Genomic DNA, 24,048 nt, shown 5'->3' with positions numbered 1-24,048 from the left:
CCTCCTCCTCCCCCCCTCCTCTCTCTTTCTCTATACGGCCAGTAGGCAAGGATTATGCAATGTTTTTATTAGTATTATTATTATTTTGAAAAATAAGCATGCTTGTTTTTTATCTTTAAAGTTGACTGTTCTACAGTTGTTTGGGTCTTTCAGGTAGCACTCAAGGAGTGTGCTTCTGAGTATTTTATCAATACTTGTTATTTGATCATACTTGTTGATGTTAATAACACAACTCCAGCCATTTTTACTGTTTAGTTTTAGTTAATTTCCCATAAGAAAACAGAAATAAACAGTAGGCAAGGACAATGCAATTTTTTATTTTCATTTTGAGGAGAGCTCAAGCATGTTATGTTGAAGTGTGAAGTGAACTGTCAAGATCTAGTTTTACTATGCCATTGTTGGTGTTTCAGATACACTGTAAAAAATAACATTACATCTTACTGCAGTAACACAAGTATACTTTACTTACTATAGGCTGACCTAGTGTTCTTACTAGAGTAACATTAGTAATGAGCCGAACTTGCATCAATTGGGTCTAAAACTTGAGATACACGAGTAAGCTTCACAACTCAGACCTGAGTAAACTGGACTCACGCAGTGCACACGCGCACAGTCAGCAGAGGGAGCATTCTGGATTCCACAGCCAACGGTCGGCAGTGTTACGGTGTGGCTGACTTTTGGGATGGGAGTGTAACGCAGCTTCACCAGTGACTTGCTCTGTCCGGTAAGTTTACAGTATGTATTAATGTGTCAAATGTTTACAGTATAGGTTGAACTAACAGCATTTGTGCAAAACTGTACATTCGGTTTTATTAACAGCTGGGGTAATGTTAAGTTCAACTTGCTAAGTGGCCGATATATGCGCTAGCTGCTAACAGTTTGCAGCTAACTGATAGCAGCTATGCGAGTTAACATTGCCTCAGACCATGCAGAGCAGAAAACAAATATTCTAGGTATTCAAGCCCTTTGATATTTTTTGTTATCGAAGTTATGAGGAAATGGTGGCGCCTGGGGTCTAGAACTAGGCTGTATAAATTTGCCAATAGCAGTTGTCTTCATGAGCTCTTAATGAAGTTTAGTTCTAACTTTCTCATGAGAAACGCTTGCTAGCATGCTAAGTTGATTCAAAACGTGTAAAGATTAAACTGTGTAGTTCTATGGTTTATGTCGATATTCCTACTGTATTGATAAAACAATTAGGATAATTGGACTCATAACCTTACTGACTGAGAAAGCCATGGTCTTTTATCTAAAATCTTTTGTTGTGATTTAGCAAGAGGACTTAGGTTGCAGTGTGTGGAATTTAAACGAATGTGCCGTTATTGAGGTGCAAAATGGCGTCATATAATTCCAACGTATGATTGACATTTTAAATTATATTGTGATAAATGTACTAGGCCTGAAGCAATAGAGAAAATTCAGTTGCCAAATCATAATATTTTTAGCTATTTTTAGCATTAAATGAACATTTAATGTGATAAACTTAATCAGCTGTTTTAGTTAAACATGGCCAATAGATGCATATTGATAATAATTTTGCCCTCTTTTTCTTTTTGCAGTTGGAAAACTGAAAATGCAGAGCAATGAACTGGACATGGACACAGCCTATAATGTGAATGACTTGTTATTTTATTAAGGATTTCTTTCTTTTTGCAAAAAATAAAGAATTAGTAGGCTAGATAGCAGCATGTTGAAATGATGTGGCAAATTGCGTTTTTTATTACAATGATAAAATTGTAGGCTACAGGCCGATGTGCGTTTTATTTGGAGACTGTTTTGCGAGACAGAGACTGAGTTTGCTGCTGATATTCTGGGGATAGGCTACAACATAGCCAATGTAGGACTTTAGCCTTTTAATATATTTGCTGCATTGGATCAGTCTTTCTAGAACAGACAAGAGCTTTCTAGCCTCACATCAGCAGCACCGCATCACCCATATACATTAAAACAACCAGTGGATGGCGGGCGGGTGCGGTTTTGAAAATTGGTCAAAAAACTTTGGTGCGGATGGATGGCGGATGGATGATAAGTTTTGCTATGCGGTTATGGTTGAAATAATAGCCCATCCGTGCATCTCTATTACACAGGAAGGGTTACAATAGCCTGTCACATGAACGTTATTTCGCTAAAATTGCCCTGATTTGGTGCATTGATCTGTATCGATAATGTTATTGGAGAACCTGTAGCCTAATGGTAGCCTAACTTTTTTTCTCTGTTCAAAACTGGGTTTACACAAAGACGATAGACTTTCTTAGAAGCTGTGAAATTTGGCCAGAAAGGAGCCATACATGTATTCCATCTGAAAGTTGACACAAAATCAAACAATATTTGATCATTTAACTTCAACTGAACAGCGACAGGTTTTGGTAGGCAGTATAGAGCATCACAGTCCCGCCCCTCCTCCGAGAGAGCTTAGTTTCAGGAAGTAAATTTCCCATTCATTTCTCCCATTGACGTTTTGGAAAAATCCGTATGTAAAGAGTTTTAGAGCATGTCTTAGGCTAATCAGCTACGCGTAACTCATAAGCATACAACATATAATTTCGAGTGAAAAAACGAAGTGAAAGTCCAAAAAAAGTCAAAGGTACAAGCCTGTGTACATTAGGGCTGTAACGATTTACGATTCGAAACCGAAATCGCGACATTCATATCCACGATACTGTGTCGCGATGTGAAAAGGCAGAATCGCGACACACCCTTTCTATTTCACGCAGTGCATTGAAGCTTAGGCGGCCGCAAAAGCAACCCACAACTCCCGCTTTACTTATCGGTAGCCTACGTTGTCCAAAAACAAATAAATAAATAAATAATAATTTCATACCTCTCCTTGCTTTCATTGTAGACTATGTGTGCAACTTTACCAAACAGTATAGAAGTAAACCCCCTCTCCTTGCCCCGCTCTCTCTCGCGCTCCCTCCCTCTCACTCTCCCTCCCTCTCCTGCTCAATGAACACGCGCGACTTAAATAAAACATTCACAATCGTGAAAGCAAGGACGCATAGAAGACGACTAGCTAAATTACTATTAAATCTGCTTAGCATCATTAGCATGCTGCACATATTTGTTTAAAACTCTTGCATTGAAGTTGACTGATCATCTCAATACCAACGTTTCCCAAAAGGGCCTGTCCCAAGGAGAACTAGTATTACCTTGAAACTTAAACACACATGGGGAAACTGAACATTCCAATCAGTACACTATGATAGGCTAAGCTATATGCTACTTTATTTACAATATTTCAAGGCTTCAACCAGACAGCTGAATTAAAGAGGTAGAGTTGTAATAAAAAATAGTAGGCCTAGGCTATAGGCTAATCTGCATAAAGTGTGCCGTCATAAATATCAGTCATTCAGAAAAATATTTTTATATCAGGATATAAAATAATAGATATATTATATTGTAATCCTCTGGTGTTCTAAGGGAGGCTATTAAAATGTTATTTAATAAAATGTCTAGCCCCCCCCCCCCCCCAAAATAAAAGGGAAAAAAAAGAAAAATCGAGATTCGTATCGAACCGTGGGTCAAAAATCGTGATACAAACCGAATCGTGAGGTTGGTGTATCGTTACAGCCCTAGTGTACATATTTTCATTTCCGAGCGAAGGAACTACTCATCCCATAAACCACCGCGCCTCACTGAATAATATATAAGCAACGCACGAACCAGCGCGACATGCATTTTCAACGATTTCCAACCGGCGACAGCACGCGAACCCTTTCCTCCAAACAGTGATTTTTATATAGTGAATGTGCAGTTAATAGCAGTTATTTCAGGAGTAATCGTGTAAATAATAGTGTTTTGGTATTGAATGTTATATTTACCATCGTGTATTTTATATTGTGTGTGTGTGTGAAAGCGGTTAACGTTAACGTTAGCAACATTGTGCAGTGATTTTTATCTGACTGCCATCCTGATGCATGGACCGGTGCATGGTCTGCTCGTGGACCACCAGTTTATTAACTTGCTGTGAATTATTACACAAAATGTTCACAAAATGTTAATTAAATGTACGAAGAAGTATTTCTAGGTTAATGATTGATGATATGACTCGTACAGTATGAAGGCTACAGTAGCCTAGCTAATGTTAACTAGCATTACCAACCTCCCTGTAAATCTCACCACACAACTTTGTAACATTAGGTCCCTCATGCTGGGCCTTACAAAACCCACAAGCTGACCCTCGGACACACAACAGTCAATAATGTGACCTGATTTAAAGTGGTTTTCACCCCTTTGGACACTCTTAATTTCGTCCTTGAAACTGAAATATTCACAGGGGCATGGACGGTTTGCTAACCATTTTACTGCATAATTCACCTTTGTTAATTATTATTAAGTGTGGTTCTACACACCGTTCATATTAAACGCAGCACTTTGTTCTGTCTGTAGTTACTTCATGTAAGTATAACTGTTCAGGGATCGCGGTCCCTTTAAATGTATAAGTATAAGTATATATACTCTTGATCCCGTGAGGGAAATTTGGTCTCTGCTTTTATCCCAATCCGTGAACACACACAGCACACAGTGTACACACAGTGAGGTGAAGCACACACTAATCCCGGCACAGTGAGCTGCCTGCATCAACACCGGCGCTCGGGGAGCAGGGAGGGGTTAGGTGCCTTGCTCAAGGGCACTTCAGCCGTGCCTACTGGTCGGGGTTCGAACCGGCAACCCTCCGGTTACAGGTCCTAACCAGTACCCTACAAGTGCTAACATATAGGTTTAGTCAGCTTTTTTTTTTTTTTTTTTTTTTCGCATGCCCAAATTTCCGTCAATGATTCCCGGGACACTGAAAGACCGGGGTACACGAAACTTGGTGGGCATGTAACCCCACATGGATAGCATGGAACCATCGTTTTTCGTTTTGATCTGTAGCCCCCCCCACTGGATTGGACCCCCCAAAAGGAGGGTAGGGCAGACACAGTTTTCTGTGAATATCTCGAGAACCGTAGGGTTTAGGAGGACCATTTTTTTTTTGTATGTTGATCTCAAGGGGCCATGTCAACCCATTCCATAACCTATCATTTCATGTATAGCGCCACCTAGTTAAACACAAAAAAGTAAAAATGAGGTGTTGTAATCGCAGGTATCTGTGACCTAACATAGTCAAAACTGCACGAAATTGGAAGTGTAGGATCATTATGACACCCTCTGTATGCACGCCAAGTTTTGTGGAATTCCGTTCATGGGGGGCCACACAATAAATTAATTTATGTTACTATACACCAGCTGGCCTGTAGGTGGCCGGAGACAGTTTTCTGTGAATATCTCGAGAACCCTAGGGCCTAAGAGGTCCACCTTTTTTATGTATGTTGGTCTTAAGGGGGCATGTCAACCCATCCCATTACCACTTATTTCATGTATAGCGCCACCTAGGTAAAAATTAAAAAGCAAAAAATTAGGTGTTTTCATCACAATATCTCTGGCTGACAAGGTCAAAACTGCACAAAATTAAAAGTGTAGGATCATTATGACACCCTCCGAATGAATGCCAAGTTTTGTGTACTTTCTTTCATGGGGGGCCTTACAATAAAATAATGTATGTGTACATTTAGTGACGTACACCAACAAGGATTACACAAGGGTACACAAAACTTGGTGGGCATGTAACCCCACATGGATAGCATGGAACCGTAGTTTTTCGTTTTGATCTGTAGCCCCCCCGCTGGACTGGACCCCCCGAAAGGAGGGTAGGGCAGACACAGTTCTCTGTGAATATCTTGAGAACTGTAGGGACTAGGATGACCATTTTTTCCGTATGTTTGCCTCCAGGGGTCATGTTAACCCATTTCATGTGCACACATGTGCACAAACAGATACACACACACACACATACATTCACAGTAATCATACGTATGACACATACTCACACAGTAGACATATGTACGCTTGCATGCACAGGCACATACGCAGGCACACACACAAGCACGCACACACACACACACACACACACACACCCACACCCACACACATAACATAAACATGTACATGCACACATTTCAAGAATTTCTCAGAATTATGAACAGGCAAGATGGAGGTGGGGTTGTAAAATTAATTTTACATGTGAAATCTATGAACTAATCATGTTTTGGTACTTGTTGTCTAGCAGATATCAGTGAGAATTGAGTGTGGATAATGCAATTTAGTGAGACAGTTAGAATCATATAGGCCTTTCAGCGTGATTTATTTTTGTGGAAAAAATGTGCTGGACTGGGCGGCGGTCATATTTTGTACCGCTCTGCGGTACATCTAGTTGTTAAACCAACTGTTAGGGCCTACACAAGTGGTCGGCATCCCGGTCAATATTTGATATTAAAATTTCAATTTTGAAGCCATTTGTAACTATGTGTAGCCTATAGAACCCGACTGTTGTAGGCTTGCCTACCACTCTGCAGTGCATTGCCTACCATTCTTGCCTACCACTAACCTGACGAGCCAGACCCACATTAAAATGTAGGGTCTGGGCACTCACCAGTGCTCAGTCCGAGGGGCGGGATAATCAGTTGTCTTTCAAATTCCCTCTGCACGCAATAGGACAGCACTGAGTCCCATGCGTTTTCCCACCAGCGGAGCTAGTTGGCTAGTTCAATCTTCAAGCTTAACTCGTGTCACACTGTTGGCCAACAGCAACATCCATCTTCTTTGTTTTCAAGTAGCAGGGAATTCAAGCCAAACCGTTGCAACGCCATCAATCATTATGTTAAGCCCGCCTAACGATTCTATACATGATTGGATTGGCCTGATAGAAGTTTAATTTTTCGAGCTCACAAGCCAACGGAGAGTTGCTAGTCTAGCCCTGGAAGCAAATGTAATTTGCTGCCGCTAGGGTGCGTCTAGATTTCTAGGCTAGCCTACCACTCTAGTTGTAAACAAACGGTGACGTAACATTAGAACGGAGGTGCAAAACCTTAATATGGTAGGCTCTGTAGTACCTGATGCAAGGTGAGTGAGATTTGCACAAACACAAATACTCTTATCTCGCTGAAATCTTGATGGATTTACAAACGGTTTGGTTTCTTACAAACGTTATTAACCTGACTATATTCTGGATGCTTGAACATGTTGAAGTTATAATTATTCATAAGCATGCAGTGTCATAACTACATCTCTGACATTTATAACAAACCAAACCGTTGAAAATCGGTAGAAAATATAGCAAGTTATGGTTATTTAAAAAGTATGCACCATTGAAACACAATGTTATGAGTGAGCGAGCTGACTGTGGCTAGATGGCCGCCAGGTGCGGACGTCGACCTCCATTGGCCAGCAGTGCGGACGAGACATCTAGCCTTTATTATATGAGCACGAGCACCTACTGGATACCTGTTATCGTAGACGACCACCCCGACGATAGTGGTGAACTCGGTGAACAGGGTAGTGGTGAAGATAATGTCATACATCCGTGGCCGTTTTAGCAAGAAATGTTTCTGTACATTGGCAGCTTAGCTTTCTGTGAAGCTGAACTATCCGCTACCTGCCTCAGCGGCTTGTGAAAGGATATTTAGCATCGCAGGACTTGTCTTCAGTCCAAGAAGAGTAAGCCTTAATTCTGGCAACGTTGAAAACCAGCTTCTTTTGAAGATTAACAGACACCTTTTCAGTTTCAACTAAACTGTATGTTAGATGGTGACCTGGGGAGTAAGCCCTAGAAATGTTCATACCACATGACCAAAATGTTCTCCCTACCAGCAGGTCATTTTTTTTTTAAAGAAATAAGTTATTTATTTTTCATTTTTACCTTAAGTTCATACAAAAGTGAAATTTATGTTTCTGTTTTTTTCTTTGATGTCAGCTCTAAAAAATATGCTGTTTGTTCTCTTAAGAGAATTATTGTGCCTGAAAAGTCCTAGAAAATAATGTGATATTGATTTGATGAGTGAGATTAAGATATGGGAACCCTGAATATGCTTTATGCTTTACTATAAGAAAACCACAAAAATGTTCATAATAAAAGTTCTAACCGCTTGCTTTAAAAAAAAATACTTTTACTTCAAATACTTAAGTACATTAAAATTCCTTTTGATACTTAAGTACAGTAACAGATACTTTAAGACTTTTACTTAAGTAATATTCTAAAAGTTAACTTTCACTTCTACCAAAGTCTTTTTCTAGTACGATTAGGGCTGGGACAACGCGTCGACGTAATCGATGACGTCGACTCAAAAAATACGTCGACGCAAAATATGAGCGTCGATTCGTCAAGCATAACGTGTGCTGCTAAATATTTTACATTTTACACCTTCAGTGTTTTCCATACGTTGACTAATCTGTGGCTGGGCACCACGAAATCAAAACCGGCCACCACACATTGATGTTCTATGTTGTAGGCCTGCTATTTAAATTAAAGATAAGATAAAATAATTTCATTGAGCTGCACTTGCCACTTACTCACACAGCCTTTCCTCGCCCCGCCCGCTCTCTCTCGTAACGAGCCCGCTGCTCCTCCTCTGCATGTGCATTTAACAAAATATTCACGATTGTTGAAGGATTGTTGTTGCAACATAGAAGCACTGCATAGAACACAGTGGGCTACATTGCTATTAAATCCGCTTAGCATTGTGACCATGCTGCGCAAATTTGTTCAAAACCGCTGCATTAAAGTTAAAGTAAACTCTGCTAAGGTCTTATCACAACATAGTACATTGAGGAGACTAAACGAAGTTAAGTTACAGTATGCAATCAAGCAGTAGCCTTATCTCAAAGCTAACGTTAGAATACTGTTTGGATGTCAAGTTTAGCATGCTTACTTGCAGCTGCTTGTATTACTCATGCAGGGCTCATTTTATTGACTCTGTTTGCAAAATCCAGATGGAAATGGAAAAATGTTTTCCAAGACTCAAAAGTGCTTGTCAAAAGGAGAAGTACGAACTGTTATTTGAACTACGTTATGAATTGCATCCACACATGATTCCCACACGAACGTCTTAAAATGACTAACTGAAACTTTATTGAATGCTACCTCTGACTAAGAATACATTACTTTGCACTTGTAGTTACTTGCACTTCAGTCTTTTATTTTGGAATCTTAAGAGCAATAAACATATATTGCAATGTTAAATAATTCATGTTTTTTCATTCAGATATGTAAATAAACATGTATAAGTTGCTATTAGTGAATTAATGGGGAGATAATCGATAATCGAATCGAAATCGAATCGGACTGAAAAAATTAATCGTTAGATTAATCGATGCATCGAAAAAATAATCGCTAGATTAATCGTTTAAAAAATAATCGTTTATCCCAGCCCTAAGTACGATACTTGTACTTCTACTCAAGTATTGCTTTCTAGTACTTTATAGTTATACAACACTGGTTAAGGGGGAACACATCAAATTTAAAGAAACATTTGGGAACACGCTGGATAAACTTGAAAGCAGAGCAACGGAGTCACGTGACCGTGTTCAGCTATGCAGACGTAGGTTTCCGAGCTCTGCCTCGTAACCTTCCTAATTTAATATATTTCTAAAAACTGCCGTTTATTTTACACAGTTTGCCTACCTAATATCGACTACTAACATGTTGGGTAAAAGGGGGCTGGAAAAATCGTCACCAGAGAAAAAGAAACCGAAGGAAACTGTAAGTGTCCCGCCAGACCTGGATGATGCTATCCTGAAGGCTGTACGTGTAGCATTAGCAGAACAACAACAACACTTTGATGCTGCTATTTTATCTGCAGTCAAAGCAGCAATAGACAGTGCGGTAATACCACAGCTATCTGATTTAAAAGTTCAAGTTAAGCAGACGAATGATGCTGTGCAAAACGTGGTGGCTGATGTTCAAAAGTGGTGAACAAAAGCCAGAATAAAGTTGACTCGCTTCAAGCTACTGTGCGCGCTAACAACCGAGATGTGCAAGAACACAGTGAGCTAATCGCTGCCCTCAATGATAAAATCACTGAAATGGAGGACAGGAGCCGGAGGAACAATTTAAGACTGGTGGGTTTAGCCGAGTCCGCTGAAGGCTCAGATCCAATGGGGTTTCTGAAAACACACCTGCCACTATGGATTCCCTCTCTAGCTGGACGCGAGATTAAAATTGAGCGAGCACACAGAATGTATGCGAATGAGAGGGCAGACAACCGTCCACGCACGCTCATCTTTAAATTGCTGGACTATGCTGACCACCAGGCTATCTTGAATGGGGCTCGGGAGGTCTTCCCTATTTCCCATGATAAGCAAACCATGTCCTTCTTCCCAGATTACAGCGCAGCAACGGGCAAGAAGCGAATGCCGTTTAGTGATATAAAAAAGAAAATGACTAATGCCGGCCTGAAACCATTTCTCACGTACCCAGCACAACTCAAAGTCACATTCCAACGCCAAACACACGTCTTCAAATCACCTGTGGAAGCGGAGAAGTTTCTCTTCAGCATCAAAGCACCCACCACGCCTCATCTGACGTCAGCAGCCTCTTTCCCAGCAGTCGAGGGAGAAGAGGCGCGCGAATCCAATGGCCAGCGCGCTGACGCGGAGCACAACTGTCCCGACATGGATACATCCCAGCCCCGTGATTAACACCACTCTCTCTACCCCCTTTTCTCTACAAATATAAGGACGGTAACATTGATCATATTTACATAGATGTTTCCGACCTATTTGGTAGGCTCTGACTCATTTTCTAAGTGCTTGTTTTATTGATACAGCATTTGGGTTTGGGGATGCGTTTGCATTGCGGTTAACTAGTCACGGCTCGTAGCAAACTTGCTTTCTCTCAGGTCTTGGGGAGCGGGGCTACTCCTGCGCCCTGGCGACCTGCTTCTCTGTACATAGTTTTTAGTTCTACCGTCATCTTCTTTTCTTTACTTTTAGAAGTCTTTAACTTGGGGGATACAGTGTGCACATGTTTAAAATTACTGAAAATGAGGGGCTCAATGTGTGCTTCGCCACAGATATCTTTACTTTATTTTTACTCATTTTATGGGTGACATCAATATAATAAGCTGGAATGTCAAAGGCCTCAACTCACCGATTAAACGCACAAGGGTTTTAGAATTCCTCCAACGTCACCATGTATCCATTGCTTTTCTCCAGGAGACGCACCTACGACAAGGGGACGTCCACCGTCTCCAGAATAGGCGTTTTAAGGTGGTAGCACACTCATGTGCAAACACTAAATCAAAGGGCGTTTTGATTCTTGCAGACAGAGGTTTACAAATAGATTTAGACCATGTAGAAGATATGGATGGTAGATTTGTTTTGGTGGTGGGCAAGTTTAATAACACACGTTTACTTCTTTCTTCCATATATGCACCTAATGATTTTGATCCAACATTTCTTAACTCAGTCCACAGTAGCCTGTTAAAATTTCCTGACACTGAACTTATACTGGGTGGTGATTTTAATTCCGTTATAAACCCTGCCTTGGACCGGTCTTCAGGGAACACATATGGCTTAGCCTCCTCAAATGCATTGAATACTTTTATAAAAGATTTAAATTTAGTAGATATATGGCGAATTAATAATAATTCGGCCAAAGAATTCTCCTTTTACTCAGCACGTCATCGAACTTACTCCAGGATTGATTACATCTTTGTCTCATCTACTCTAACTAATAATATTATGCATACTAAAATGCTGCCTATCCTCTTATCTGACCACTCCCCCATTCTTTGCAACTTTCTCCCTCCTCAAAATTGAAAAGATGGCGATTTAACACTTGTTTGTTAACCAATGCAGATATTTTGGGAAACCTGAAAAATCACCTTGTTGATTTTATTGAGCTCAATAGAGACTGTGGCAATCCACAACTATTATGGGAAGCATGCAAATGTGCTATACGAGGTTTTTGCATATCTTTTTCATCTTTCCAGAAGAAAACAAGAAATAAAAGATTCTCTGAACTTGAACAAAAGGTGGGGATACTTGAGAGACAACAGAGTGAAACATTTTCAGAAGAAAGGGCAAACTCTCTCTCCATTCTAAAAACAGAATATAATGCGCTATCTCTTCAAAGATCAGAATTCATTTTGCATAAAACTAAATTGAAATATTATGTTCATGGGGATAGGCCTAGCCGACTTCTTGCCTGGAGGCTAAAACAAAATGAAGCAAGAGCGTCAATAAATGCCATCAAAGACAAAGAGGGCAAGATAATTACTAATCCTGTGGGGGTGAATAATATTTTTCGTTCTTTTTATGAAGCCCTTTATGCTTCAGATACTAATTTTAATCACCAGAAATGCACAGACTTTCTCAATAGGTTGTCATTACCCAGGCTTGACCCCTCTGACTCTGATTTCCTTGAAGCACCTGTAACATTAGAGGAACTTAAGAAGGCAGCTGAATCACTTAATAAAGATAAATCTCCTGGCTATGATGGGATACCTCCCGAATTATATGTTGCGCTTTGGGATAATGTGGGACAGCTTGCTTTAGACTCTATCAATTTTGCAATAAAGAACAACTCATTTCATAGGGATCAAAAAACTGCTCTAATTACCCTTCTCTTGAAAAGTGGTAAAGATCCACTGGACTGTTCAAGTTATCGCCCCATCTCTCTGATTTGTGGAGATTTAAAAATGTATGCAAAAGTATTAGCCAACAGGGTTGACACTGTGATGGATAAATTAATACACTTTGACCAAACTGGTTTTATGAAAAGAAGGCTGGCTGCAGACAATTTACGTCGACTTCTTCACATTATCGATATCACACAAACCCTTCCAGATGATTGTGCAGCGCTCTCATTGGATGTGGTCAAGGCTTTTGACAGAATTTCCTGGCCTTTTTTGTGGGAAGTTCTTAAGCAATTTGGATTTGGCCCCAAGTTTATTTCTATGGTTCAGACCCTTTATGAGACTCCCCTGGCTTCTGTCATAACAGGTAATCATCAGTCCTCACTCCTCAGCCTTCACATTACAGAGAGGGACAAGACAGGGCTGTCCTCTCTCTCCACTCTTATTCGCACTGTCTGTGGAGCCATTGGCACAGGCAGTTAGAGAACATGACCATATTCACCCCATCACTATACATGGTTCTAAACATGTCATTTCTCTCTATGCCGATGATATTCTACTTTTTCTGTCTAATATAAGAAGTTCAATCCCCCATGTGCTTTCATTATTTGAAGAATTCAAAGATATAGCGGGTTATAAGATAAACTGGTCAAAATCGGTTTTACTCCCTCTTAACTCTCAACAATCCCACTTCCTCCTGGTATCCCTTCTAATTCTACCATGCGCTATCTTGGTGTGGATATATACACATCTGTATCTAAAACTGTAAATGAAAATTATGCAAAAGTGTTCCAGAAGGTCAAAAGTGACATACAACGATGGAGTGTCCTGCCTGTGTCTTTACAGGGAAGGAACTCCATTATCAAGATGAATATACTACCCCGATTAAATATTTTATCTTTTATGTTACCTGCCCCCCCTCCTACAAAACTTATTGATCAAGTCCAATCTATGACCTCCAGATTTTTGTGGAATGGCAAAAGGGCAAGAATCAAATCGACCACCTTACAGTGTCCCAAACTGGATGGAGGCCTATCCCTTCCAAACTTCAAATTTTATCACTGGGCCTTTCAACTACAAGCATCGCGTACTTGGACAACTGTGAACTCTGCAGTACCTTGGAGGATTATAGAGGAAGCTATAGCGGCACCTCATAGGTTGCAGGACCTTTTGTATATTAAACAGAAATATAAGAGCCGTGCTAAGCTAGGTAGTATAATGTCATACTCCCTTTTGGTATGGTATAAAGTGCAGAAATGTCTTGGCAACATGCCCTTGTTTCATAAACTGTCCCCCCTCTGGAATAACCCTCTTATCTTAACAGCGAATAAACCATTTACATTTCCCCTGTGGGCAACGAAAGGTATCCACACTTTTGAAAACATATATGGTGACAATGGTCTTCATTCTTTTCAAGAACTGAGGCAAAAATTTGACATTCCAGCTTCTACATTTTTTCTTTATTTAAGATTAAGGTCTTCTTTGTTGGCATGTGGCTTGAAGTGCAATGCGCAAATACAGACTCATCCACTGTCAGAGTGGTTTGGCACCTTCCAATGGATCCGAGGATGGGTCTCAAGAGTATACAAAGAACTCATACGTTCTCAATGTAACCTACTACCCATCACAAGCATCTGGGACAGGGAACTTAAAGACTCTGAGCCAAACTGGAAAAGGATATGGACGAATATTAACAACACCTCCAGGAACTGGAGCCACCAATTTATCAATCTTAAACTAATCCATAGATGTTATGCCACTCCTTATAGATTATATAGAATGGGTTTGCTTTCTAGCCCTGAGTGTACTTTATGTTTGAACACTGTTGTGGGGACAGTAATGCACATGTTCTGGGAAAGTTACAGCGTTATGGGCTCATGTGTGTAAAGTTATGAGTAAGATACTCTTGTTTACAATAGACCCAGATCCATGTTTATGTTTGTTAAATGATGACACAGTCTTGCATTTTAAAATAATTTACAGGAGGATCCTTTTTTGTGCATTTACAGCAGCTAAAAAAACTATTTTGAGTTACTGGCATGATAAGAACTTGAATTTAGTAAGCAACTGGATGATAAATGTCAGATACATGGCTAACTTGGAACTCTCCACAGCTCGAGCCCATCGGGCAAAGCCAGAAACTGTGGATGCTTGGGAACATTTTGTGTGTGAACTTCTTAGAGACTCTTGAGTTATATCTGCACCCCTCCTTGAACAATTTTCTTTGGTTACTGCCCCTTTGGATGACCCCCCCCCCTCCCTTTGGCCACTATTCCCTGACTTCATGTTATGAGGATGACGGTTTTGTTTGTTTGTTTGTTTTTTGTTTTGTCTTTGTGTTTACTAAAAACCTAATAAAAAGTTAATCACAAAAAAAAAAGAAAGCAGAGCAACATCTGATTAGGCTACTTGCCATTGCTCCATTACCTAGAAGAGTGTGTGCATCCATGGCAAGCTGTTACGGCTAAACATCAGATATGGCAAGCCATCTGCAATTAGAATTATGCCTAGAAGCAATGAAGCTACAGATATTGATAATACAGTGAAATATAGTTAAATTTCATATACAAAATTGTCTTATCAATATATACAAAAAGCAATTACAATGTTTTCAACATGGGTGTAGATTTATGTGTGGACCGAAGGACGTGTCCAGACCAATGTCAAATGACGACTGAAATGTCCCCACCAATATTCAGGTTGAAACGGAAAAGAGCACCTCATGCGGTAGACAAAGGGTTAAATAATTTCCCACTTCACTATCGCCTCCCAAAAAACATCTTTGAGAAAAGTCTGTTTTTTGATTGCCATAGCTCCCTGTATCGATTCGATTCGAAGTTTTTGGCACACTTGGCTGCAAAGATCTTAGCTCTATAATCTTTGCTCTGCTATCTGAGGAAAGCTATTTCAAGAAACAACGTCAGTATTGGCTACTGTATAGTATTGGCTGTATAGTACTAAAAGCAGTATTGGTTACTGTTTTAGTATATGGTTACCAGCTATACAACACTGTTGCTATTATTCTAGAAAACATATTTGAAAGCTAATATTATGTTTTCTGCTGTTAGGTTTGAGACACAGTCCACACATGATGAGGAAAAGTTTATTGTTTTTGAAAGCTGCCTCAAACAGCTGTTTGAACTGTCCCGTGTGTAAGAAGGCTGTAATGTCGAACGACGAAGGATGGTAACCTATGAGGCTTTCACTCAGTGGTGTCCACACTGCAGTTACTTCAGAGAGTGGGAGAGTCAGCCCATGGTTGAAAGTACCCCTGTCGGAAACCTACAACTTTCGGCTGCTACCTACTTCACAGGGACCTCCTTCATCCAACTGGAAAAGGTAAACATTTTACCATTTCAAACATGTGAATCTCACTAGTGATGGACTAAACCGGTCTAAAACGGCTCTTATTTGCCTTTTCTTTAAAGCTGTGCAAGGCCATACAACTCCAGATATTTCAGTATGACACCTTCAGAAGGCATGCAAGGAATTACATGGAACCGGCTATTGTTCATAAGTGGAAGATGGATCAGCAGCATCATTTCCCGCATCAATTGCACCTTGGTGGGGTGGTTGCAGTAGGAGACATGAGGGCTGATTCTCTAGGTTTGTAGAAATTTGAAATAGTCTAGCAACTAAATGATTAGTTTTCAATAATTTAGTTAAATTATAATGAATAGCTTCCATTTTGAATCATATGACATCCCTTGAAGGTGTGCTGAAAAGCTTTGCTTTTTTAGGGCACACAGCAAAATTTGGCAGCTACACACTAATGAATTTGGAGAACACCACCATTATGGACACCCAAATTGTTCAGGTATGTTTCTCTCTTTGGATTTGTTTGAATTTGAATCTTAAAAATGTGTTATTTTGTCTCATGTTTTTTGTTTGTAATGACCATTCACTACCAGAGCAATGAAGTAGGTGGCAGCTATCAAATGGAGGAGGGACTGAAAAGATGCCTAGATCATCTAGAGTCGAATGGATTGAAGGTGGATTACAGATCCAGACATTTCTGAGGGAACGCAGCATAACTCAGTTCTATGACGTTTGGAAAGGTAAATTGTTTTCCTAATTCACATCCTAAACTTTGAAGTTAGCAATTAACAGTTCATATACACACATAGTATGTGTGGTAAATTAATCAATTAACAGTTCATATACACACATAGTATGTGTGGTAAACAGGTTTGTCCAAAAAACTTGAGAAAGCTTCGCACCATGAAGACTGCTTGTTCTGAAGAAGTGGCTGCAGAGCATCAAAAACCATGTCTACTGGTGTGCCACGTCGTCAAGCACTGGACCAGAAACGGTGGCAAAGTGGACATCACTGCTAAAACACCTACAAAATGTTCATGTCCATGAAGACAATGGCTACAACCTGGTATGTGCCATTACTCAGAAAACCAACAGTGTTACATTTTCCCACACTCTTTTGTTATGATTGTTATGATTGATATGATTTTGTTATGATGCAAGGGGTTAATATTTCACCATGTGTTCTTATTTTACTGAAGGGTAAGTTGCACTTCACAAAGCTGAGAAAATACTGCTCAACAAGAGAGTCCTGAAGGATGTAGAGAAACCTCATCAGACCTAATCACTGGAGTCTTTCCACAGCCTTATACTGCGATTTGCACCAAAGAATGTAGTTTTCCCCTTCATGGGAATGTTGTGCGGGTAATACTGTTATGTTCACATAAATACTGGTTATGGGAACTACTTTTAGTTAAAGTTCATGGGACTACTTTTATGTTATGCGCATGATACCTTTGAGGTAGTACTGAGTGGCGTATTGATACACTGAACTAGAGCAGTAGACCTTCGGCAGAGTAACAAATGCAATGTAACGTGTCTATAACAAAAATCCAGTAAAGACTATGGTTAACTTTACTCCGGTAAATTGATGTATGTTGTGAAAGTGCAATACACAACAAATACACAATGTCATGATTTTAAAAGTTACTGATTGACATGATTGTCAGTCATCCTATGTATATAATAATTTTGCTGTGTTGTTACCATAGGTTGTATCCAGGGTTCTAAATTAACTTTATATGGCTGGTAACTTTCTAAAGTTACTAGTAGTATTTATCATGTAGATTTTTATTCACATAATTATTGTGTTGTTGCCTTTTCTATTCAGTAGGTAGCTGTCCATGATAAGAAATAGAGCAGTTCAAGTAGTTGAGTAGAAAATGATGGAACTGAACAGTAGGAAAAAAGAGATTAAGAAAAACAAATGTGAAGACATTTTGTTTCAAGTGTGCAACAAATGTACTCGATTTAGTAAGAGAGTTTGCTTGTTAGATAGTCGGTCATAGGGTAGGTTAAGTAAACCATACATTTGCAAAGTTAACTTTGACAAGGCTGGCGGCTAGCATTATTATCATCAAGAGGTGTGCTCGTACCTCCAGATTGCTTTGCATAGAGGCAGACTTGACAATGGTAGACAACGGAAATTACTGCAGAAATAGCAGAGAATGACACTTGTGTCAACAGAAGTGGTCTGGGTGTTTTTTTGTTTTGTTTTTTAAACGTACAGTGGGTCCCATTTAGAAGTGGCCACTTCATTCGCGCTTTCCGTGATTCACGCAGATTCGTGAAATGTATTACAACTTTTCGCCATGAGGTGGCAGCTTAAGTCTGTTGTAGCATTGCCGGTAAACAGGGCAGCGGTCTGCATTCAGAGGCGTTGCAAGCAGCATTGTGATTGATAGGCCTACTGTAAGCCATTGGTTCCCAAAGGGGATTTTATTTGGGTCGCCAGCATAGCCTAGCGACAATTTATCAGGGGTGGGTAGTAACACGTTACAAGTAACGCACATGAGTAAAAAAGTATTTTTTTTTTTCGAGGAAGGCAACTTTCCATATTCCTTTTTCAAAACGATACTTCTACTCTTACTCAAGTACATTTTTGAGCCAGTACTGTATTTTCCGGACTATAAGTCGCTCCGGAGTATAAGTCGCATCAGTCAAAAAATGTGTCATGAAAAGGAAAAAACATATATAAGTCGCACCAGACTATAAGTCACATTTATTTAGAAAAAATGTGGATGCAATGAAATATAATTATTTAGAAAAAAATGCAATGCAATCAAGCATTTTGGGCGACATGGAGGCACAAACCGGCAGCAGTGAGAAAAAGAACGAGAGAGAAAAAGATGCACGTTTTAAAAGAACATGCAGAGGAAGGAGTGAATGGCTGCCAGCTGAGGTGAGCCGGGTGATAAAGAAGACTGCCAGCGAGGGTCCGACGCTAATTGTAAAGCAATTTACAAAAGATTCACTGAACAAAAAGGCTGATGTGGTACATGACAATTTTGCTAAAAATGTGGAGAATGCAATGCAATCAAGCATTTAGGACGATATATTGGCAAAAACTGGCAGCAAAGCATATTCTCGGCAGGCCACCTCTGAGAGAGCGAGAGAAAAAAAAATGCGCATTTAAAACCAGGGCCTAAATTTCAGTGCAGGATTGCGGGTATTGCGCATAAGTCATTATGTATTGCGCATCATAATTGGAGAAATTCCCGCACACATTTTACAGCACTGTCTGATAACGTTAAACTAATAATGGAGCGGCCTGAATGCGGGACTATTGACTGGACGTACTAACTCTGATTTCAATTGAACGTATAGCCCCGTGCAGATACACACACACGCGCGCAGGACCACTTTGCGGGTGCCTCTCTCTCTCTCTCTCTCTCTCTCTCTCTCTCTCTCTCTCTCTCTCTCTCTCTCTCTCTCTCTCTCTCTCTCTCTCAGCAGGATTTGTCACCACTGAAAGGTAAATTATAGCCTAGGTGCTTCTACATCAACCGCTATCGACAGGAAAGGAAAACGTTTAATGTAAAAAAGTTTATCGATCAGGAACCGTCAGGAATTTTGCAGTAGCATGACGGCCTATAACGCAAGAGAACATGGATGTGTTCTCCATTTGAGGAACGTTATATTCGATTGCGGACGTTAATCTGAATGAACATTTAAAAACATATTCAATTATATATTTTTCATATATCTGAAATATATATTTATATAAAAATCATATATATTATTCATACCCACCTGACTATAAATCGCAGGACCAACCAAACTATGAAAAAAAGTGTGACTTCTATTTCCGACAAAAATTTGCATTTCTAGGAGAGAGGGAGATAGAGAGCGCGCGCGTAAGTGACGATTACTTCTGGTGGTAGCAGAGTAATGGATACCTACAAGAATTGTTTTGAATAAGACAAAAAATATTTAGGCCTAAGCAACGAATGAAATGTTAGGTATCCGCGCGATGTAGGTTCAGACAGCGGTTTAGGTGAAATAGATCAACCTATTCTGTTCTTGCTGTTTGTCTCACGATACAGCCTGTATCAAAACTATAGAAAGCCCCAGACGAATAGGCAAGATGTTTTGTGGTGCGTCAGAAAATTAGACATTTTATTTATTTATTTATTTCTGAAAAGTGGGGTAGCCACTGGCCTCGTGATCCAGTGATGTTGGACCCCCGAAGCACATTAAGACACTTGTCATTTTCCTTATAGACAGACCCATGGCTACACTAGACAGGCAACTGTGTTCTGTTCCAAGAGCATGCTTTCTCTGTCTATAATCTGCAGGCTTAGGGCTTCCTCGACGAGGAGATTGCCCGCGGATAATTTGCGTCACAATTGAATGGTCTATTATGGAATCACGGACTGAAAGAAACAAAACATTTTCCTGATAAGAAAATATTTCTTAATTAGTGTTAGACATGCAATTAGGGGGTAGTGATGTCAGCGCTCATTCAATGTATGTGCGCGTCTGCGCAAAACTGAACCACTGGAGATGACATGTGTAGAAGCAACAAACAACGTTATTCAAAACAACGAATGAAGCGGATCCTTGCTGTCCATGAAAACAGCATAGAGTCTCGTCTAGTCTAATCCAAAAATGGAAATAACAGTTCAACAACAATAATTGGCACGCAAAATTAGACTGTTGTAAGCCTATAGTAGCAAATATCGTAGCAAATAGCCGGGTGATGACACAGCTTTTAAAAACATTTATTTCACTCTCGCTGGAGAACGGGCTGTTGCGCAAACAGATGAATTAGGGTGATGATCTGCACCTCCATTCACCAAAAGCTATGGTTTTGCTAACCCATTCGCACAATAAATCATTTCTGAAAGGTTCTCTCCATTGTTAATGTGCAACATTTCTCCACGTGGATGTGGGGTAGTGTCAAGCAGTGAAGAAATAGCCTATTGCAGGTAGGCAATGTTCAGACAGAAGACGGGCACTGCTTTCTCTGTTGGTATTTCTGTCCCTCTGAAAACTGTGTTAAAATGGTGTTTTTAGTCTAAATTCAATTTTCATGAGCTTAACCATTAATGAAAGTAAAACAAACAAACAAAACAGCCAGATGCTTCTACATAAAATAACAAAGATACCTTCAAAAACAATAACAAGTTCTATCGTGAGACTGCATGTCGTTTGGAGCAGCGTATCGGTAGGCTAGCCTATATTAAAAACAGAAGATTTTCCATTTGCTCCGGGATATAGGCCTACCGGTAATTCCGGTGATTGTTTGATTATAGTGCTAACTGTTGGGACTGTCGCAGGAGATGTAGTGTAGGCCTATCAGCCATCAAAACGAATTAAGCTCATCAGGGGGTAATATTGTGGAAACAACTGAAAAATGGTCAGAGAAAACACTGCTTACTAAACCACACATTACCTTGGTGTTAGGGTACTGCAAAACTGTACTGTGCCAAAAGGGGAAATTATAATAAGAGACGTTGAACTTTAAAGTCTATAGTGTTGGTTCTTCATTGATTCACTCATCTGCCAAAATTGTTTTTAAAATATGTTCATAGCAAAAATGGACGCATGCGATTAATTTAGATTAATTCATCACAGAGTATGTAATTAATTTGATTAATAAGGGAGTCAAGCGATTAAAAAAATATTTAGTTCATTTATTTATTTTAGCAATGGGGCAGTGGGTGGGCTACAGCTACAAATAAACAAATACTTTTTTATATAATAATCTGGCCTCTTCTGTCTACTTAGCCACTGGCTATCCTGTCATATTCCCTCTGGTAAAACACAGATTATATTATTTCTGTTCTAAATGAGGGTTAAGAAAAATTAAAGAGCAACAAGAACTTACTTGCAAAAGAAGAGGTTCAGCAGCATTTGTGAGGGATGAAAGCCAAGTGGGAACACCTCTCTGAGCATCCTGGAAAACAGCAAAACAATGAAAAAAACAGACCAATTATCTCCATGCTGGTCCTGAGTAGGAAGCGCACAGTAGACTCACAGTGCAGAAATCTGTGTGCATGCCATATACTCTCACCTCTTGTGTGCTGTCATAAATTTTGATCTCATCAATGCTGAAGTTGAGCCAGGATGAAGATGGCTGTCGTAGAATAAGCCGAACTGAGTACACATTATCTGGCTCCACTAACATCTGTGACAAGAAACAAATTCATGGGGTTTGAATGCAGGATTGACAAAGACACAGAAGCGTCAAAATGTTAGTTGTTTTATGTTTACACAAAGTAAAGACTAATCAGTGTGCTCCAGTCATTTTTCTTATTTTTCTCTGCCATCCTACAGCAGTGAAGCACCTGCTTTTGAAGTTTCAACTGGATGATGCATGGAACATCCTATTTCATCCTATTGCTGCTCAATGATGGGTGTTTAATTTGCTTTTATATTTCTTAGGAGCATGTAGATATTTTTCTTGATTATTAGTGCGAAAACAAGATAGACCTAATAGGTGTCCAGACAGAGATAGTGTGGTCTATCACTGTGACCCATGATGTTACACAGTTTCTAAGCTAAAACATTTTTTGTCACATACAACAAAACCTCACCATCCACTAGCTGCCTGTGGACAGCCCAGGCTCAAGCAACGGCAACACAAACAACTTGGTCCAACCTGGACCATAAAACATAACAAACTGTTCCAGCCAATAACCGACGATATGCGCGTTTAGGAAAATTTCAATTGCAGGGAGGGAGTAGCGAGCTAACCCTCAGTTTTGTTTGAACGTCAACAGAAGTGACGTTACCCAACATTGCTTAGAGCGCCTTTAAGGGAAAAATAAATAAATAAATAAATAAATAAATAAATAAATAAATAATGCATTAAGCTTAAGTCAAGTTTGTGTTTGGTAGTCTGCCCTTTTATTTATTTAGTTATTATTATTAGAGTGCATGAAAATGCACTCTACTGTTCTTCCTAGGCTTCTTCTTATTATTATAGTGCATGAAAATGCACTATACTGTTCTTCCAAAATTTCTTATTAGAGTGCATGAAAATGCACTCTACTGTTCTTCCTAGGCTTCTTCTTATTAGAGTGCATGAAAATGCACTCTACTGTTCTTCCTAGGCTTCTTCTTCTTCTTCTTCTTCTTATTAGAGTGCATGAAAATGCACTCTACTGTTCTTCCTAGGCTTCTTCTTCTTATTAGAGTGCATGAAAATGCACTCTACTGTTTTTCCTAGGCTTCTTCTTCTTATTATTATAGTGCATGAAAATGCACTATATTGTTCTTCCAAGTCTTCTTATTACAGTGCATGAAAATGCACTGTACTGTTATTCCAAGGCATTTTATTATAGTGCATGAAAATGCACTATACTGTTCTTCCTAGGCTTCTTATTCTTCTTATTCTTATTACAGTGCATGAAAATGCACTGTACTGTTCTTCCTAGGCTTCTTATTACAGTGCATGAAAATGCACTGTACTGTTCTTCCTAGGCTTCTTATTCTTCTTCTTCTAACGCAATTAATGCAGCTTCAACCGCTTAACGTAGAAACTTCATTCAAACTATGTTACGTAGGTCTTACTTAGGACATGGGTGCTTTGTATTTTTCAGCTTTGTAACTTTTATACTTTTTAAACTATTAATTAAAAACTGTTCAAAATTTCCCCATAGACTTAACATGGGCTGATGACATCACAATAGAGCCGTTAAGCAATTAGAATCCTATGGCAGGTGTTCGGGCCAGCTGCATCAACTGCCAGTCTCAGGCTTTAAGCATACAAACTGGCCCTATAGGGCTTATTCGCAAACACCGCCGCGGCCATATTGTTGATATGACATTCCAGTTCTATAGGCTATATTCTATGTGACAATCGCCTGTAGCGCGTAGATTTGAGCTGAGCAGAGCACAGTAGCCTAACGGCTTCATCTCGTCAATATAAGTAAATAAACGTATGGACCCATATCTAATAGCATTAAGTAAAGATCCGTCATTATTGTCAACTGTAAATTACCCCGATATTTATTTTTAGCCTAACTGTCTTGTTCATACATCGGCACACGTCGCAGCTGAAGGGGACAAGCGTTCAAGTCGCCTGAGTCAAGGTCGGCGAACTTATATTTGTTCCACCAACGACATCGTCTAACATTGCCATGATCGCAGAGAATAAAGTTGCATCTCATTGGACTGCAATTGTATCTTGCGTTTGCCTGTTGCTCACAACCTGCAGCCAAGGACTTTGCTAAAGTAGTTTAAAGTGGGTTAGCCAGTGATCGTTTTTGTCTGATAACTTCTACAGGAGGATCTATGATGCAACTACATGTCTGGCAGAAAGGGCTAA

The 24,048-nt window shown here is 39.7% G+C and overlaps 1 protein-coding gene across 3 annotated transcripts in view; it reads right to left on the bottom strand.

Moving 5' to 3' along the window:
• nicn1 (nicolin 1) overlaps positions 1-24,048 on the bottom strand; it is a 101,442-nt gene that overhangs the window by 22,349 nt on the left and 55,045 nt on the right. For all 3 annotated transcript variants that reach the window (XM_076267923.1, XM_076267924.1, XM_076267922.1), the window contains exons 4-5: positions 21,790-21,903; positions 21,604-21,672 (exon numbers count right to left, since the gene is read on the bottom strand). In XM_076267923.1, coding sequence (XP_076124038.1) covers positions 21,604-21,672; positions 21,790-21,903 — 183 coding nt within the window. The remainder of the gene's footprint in view (positions 1-21,603; positions 21,673-21,789; positions 21,904-24,048) is intronic.

The sequence above is a fragment of the Alosa pseudoharengus genome, unplaced genomic scaffold (assembly GCF_046254945.1).
Source record: "Alosa pseudoharengus isolate Yale_2024_CS ecotype anadromous, Long Island Sound unplaced genomic scaffold, YU_APseudo_1.1 YU_APseudo_1.1_scf_5, whole genome shotgun sequence".
NCBI lineage: Eukaryota > Metazoa > Chordata > Actinopteri > Clupeiformes > Clupeidae > Alosa > Alosa pseudoharengus.
The sequence above is the reverse complement of the archived record's forward strand: the minus strand, read 5'-3'. Positions and strand labels throughout refer to the sequence as shown.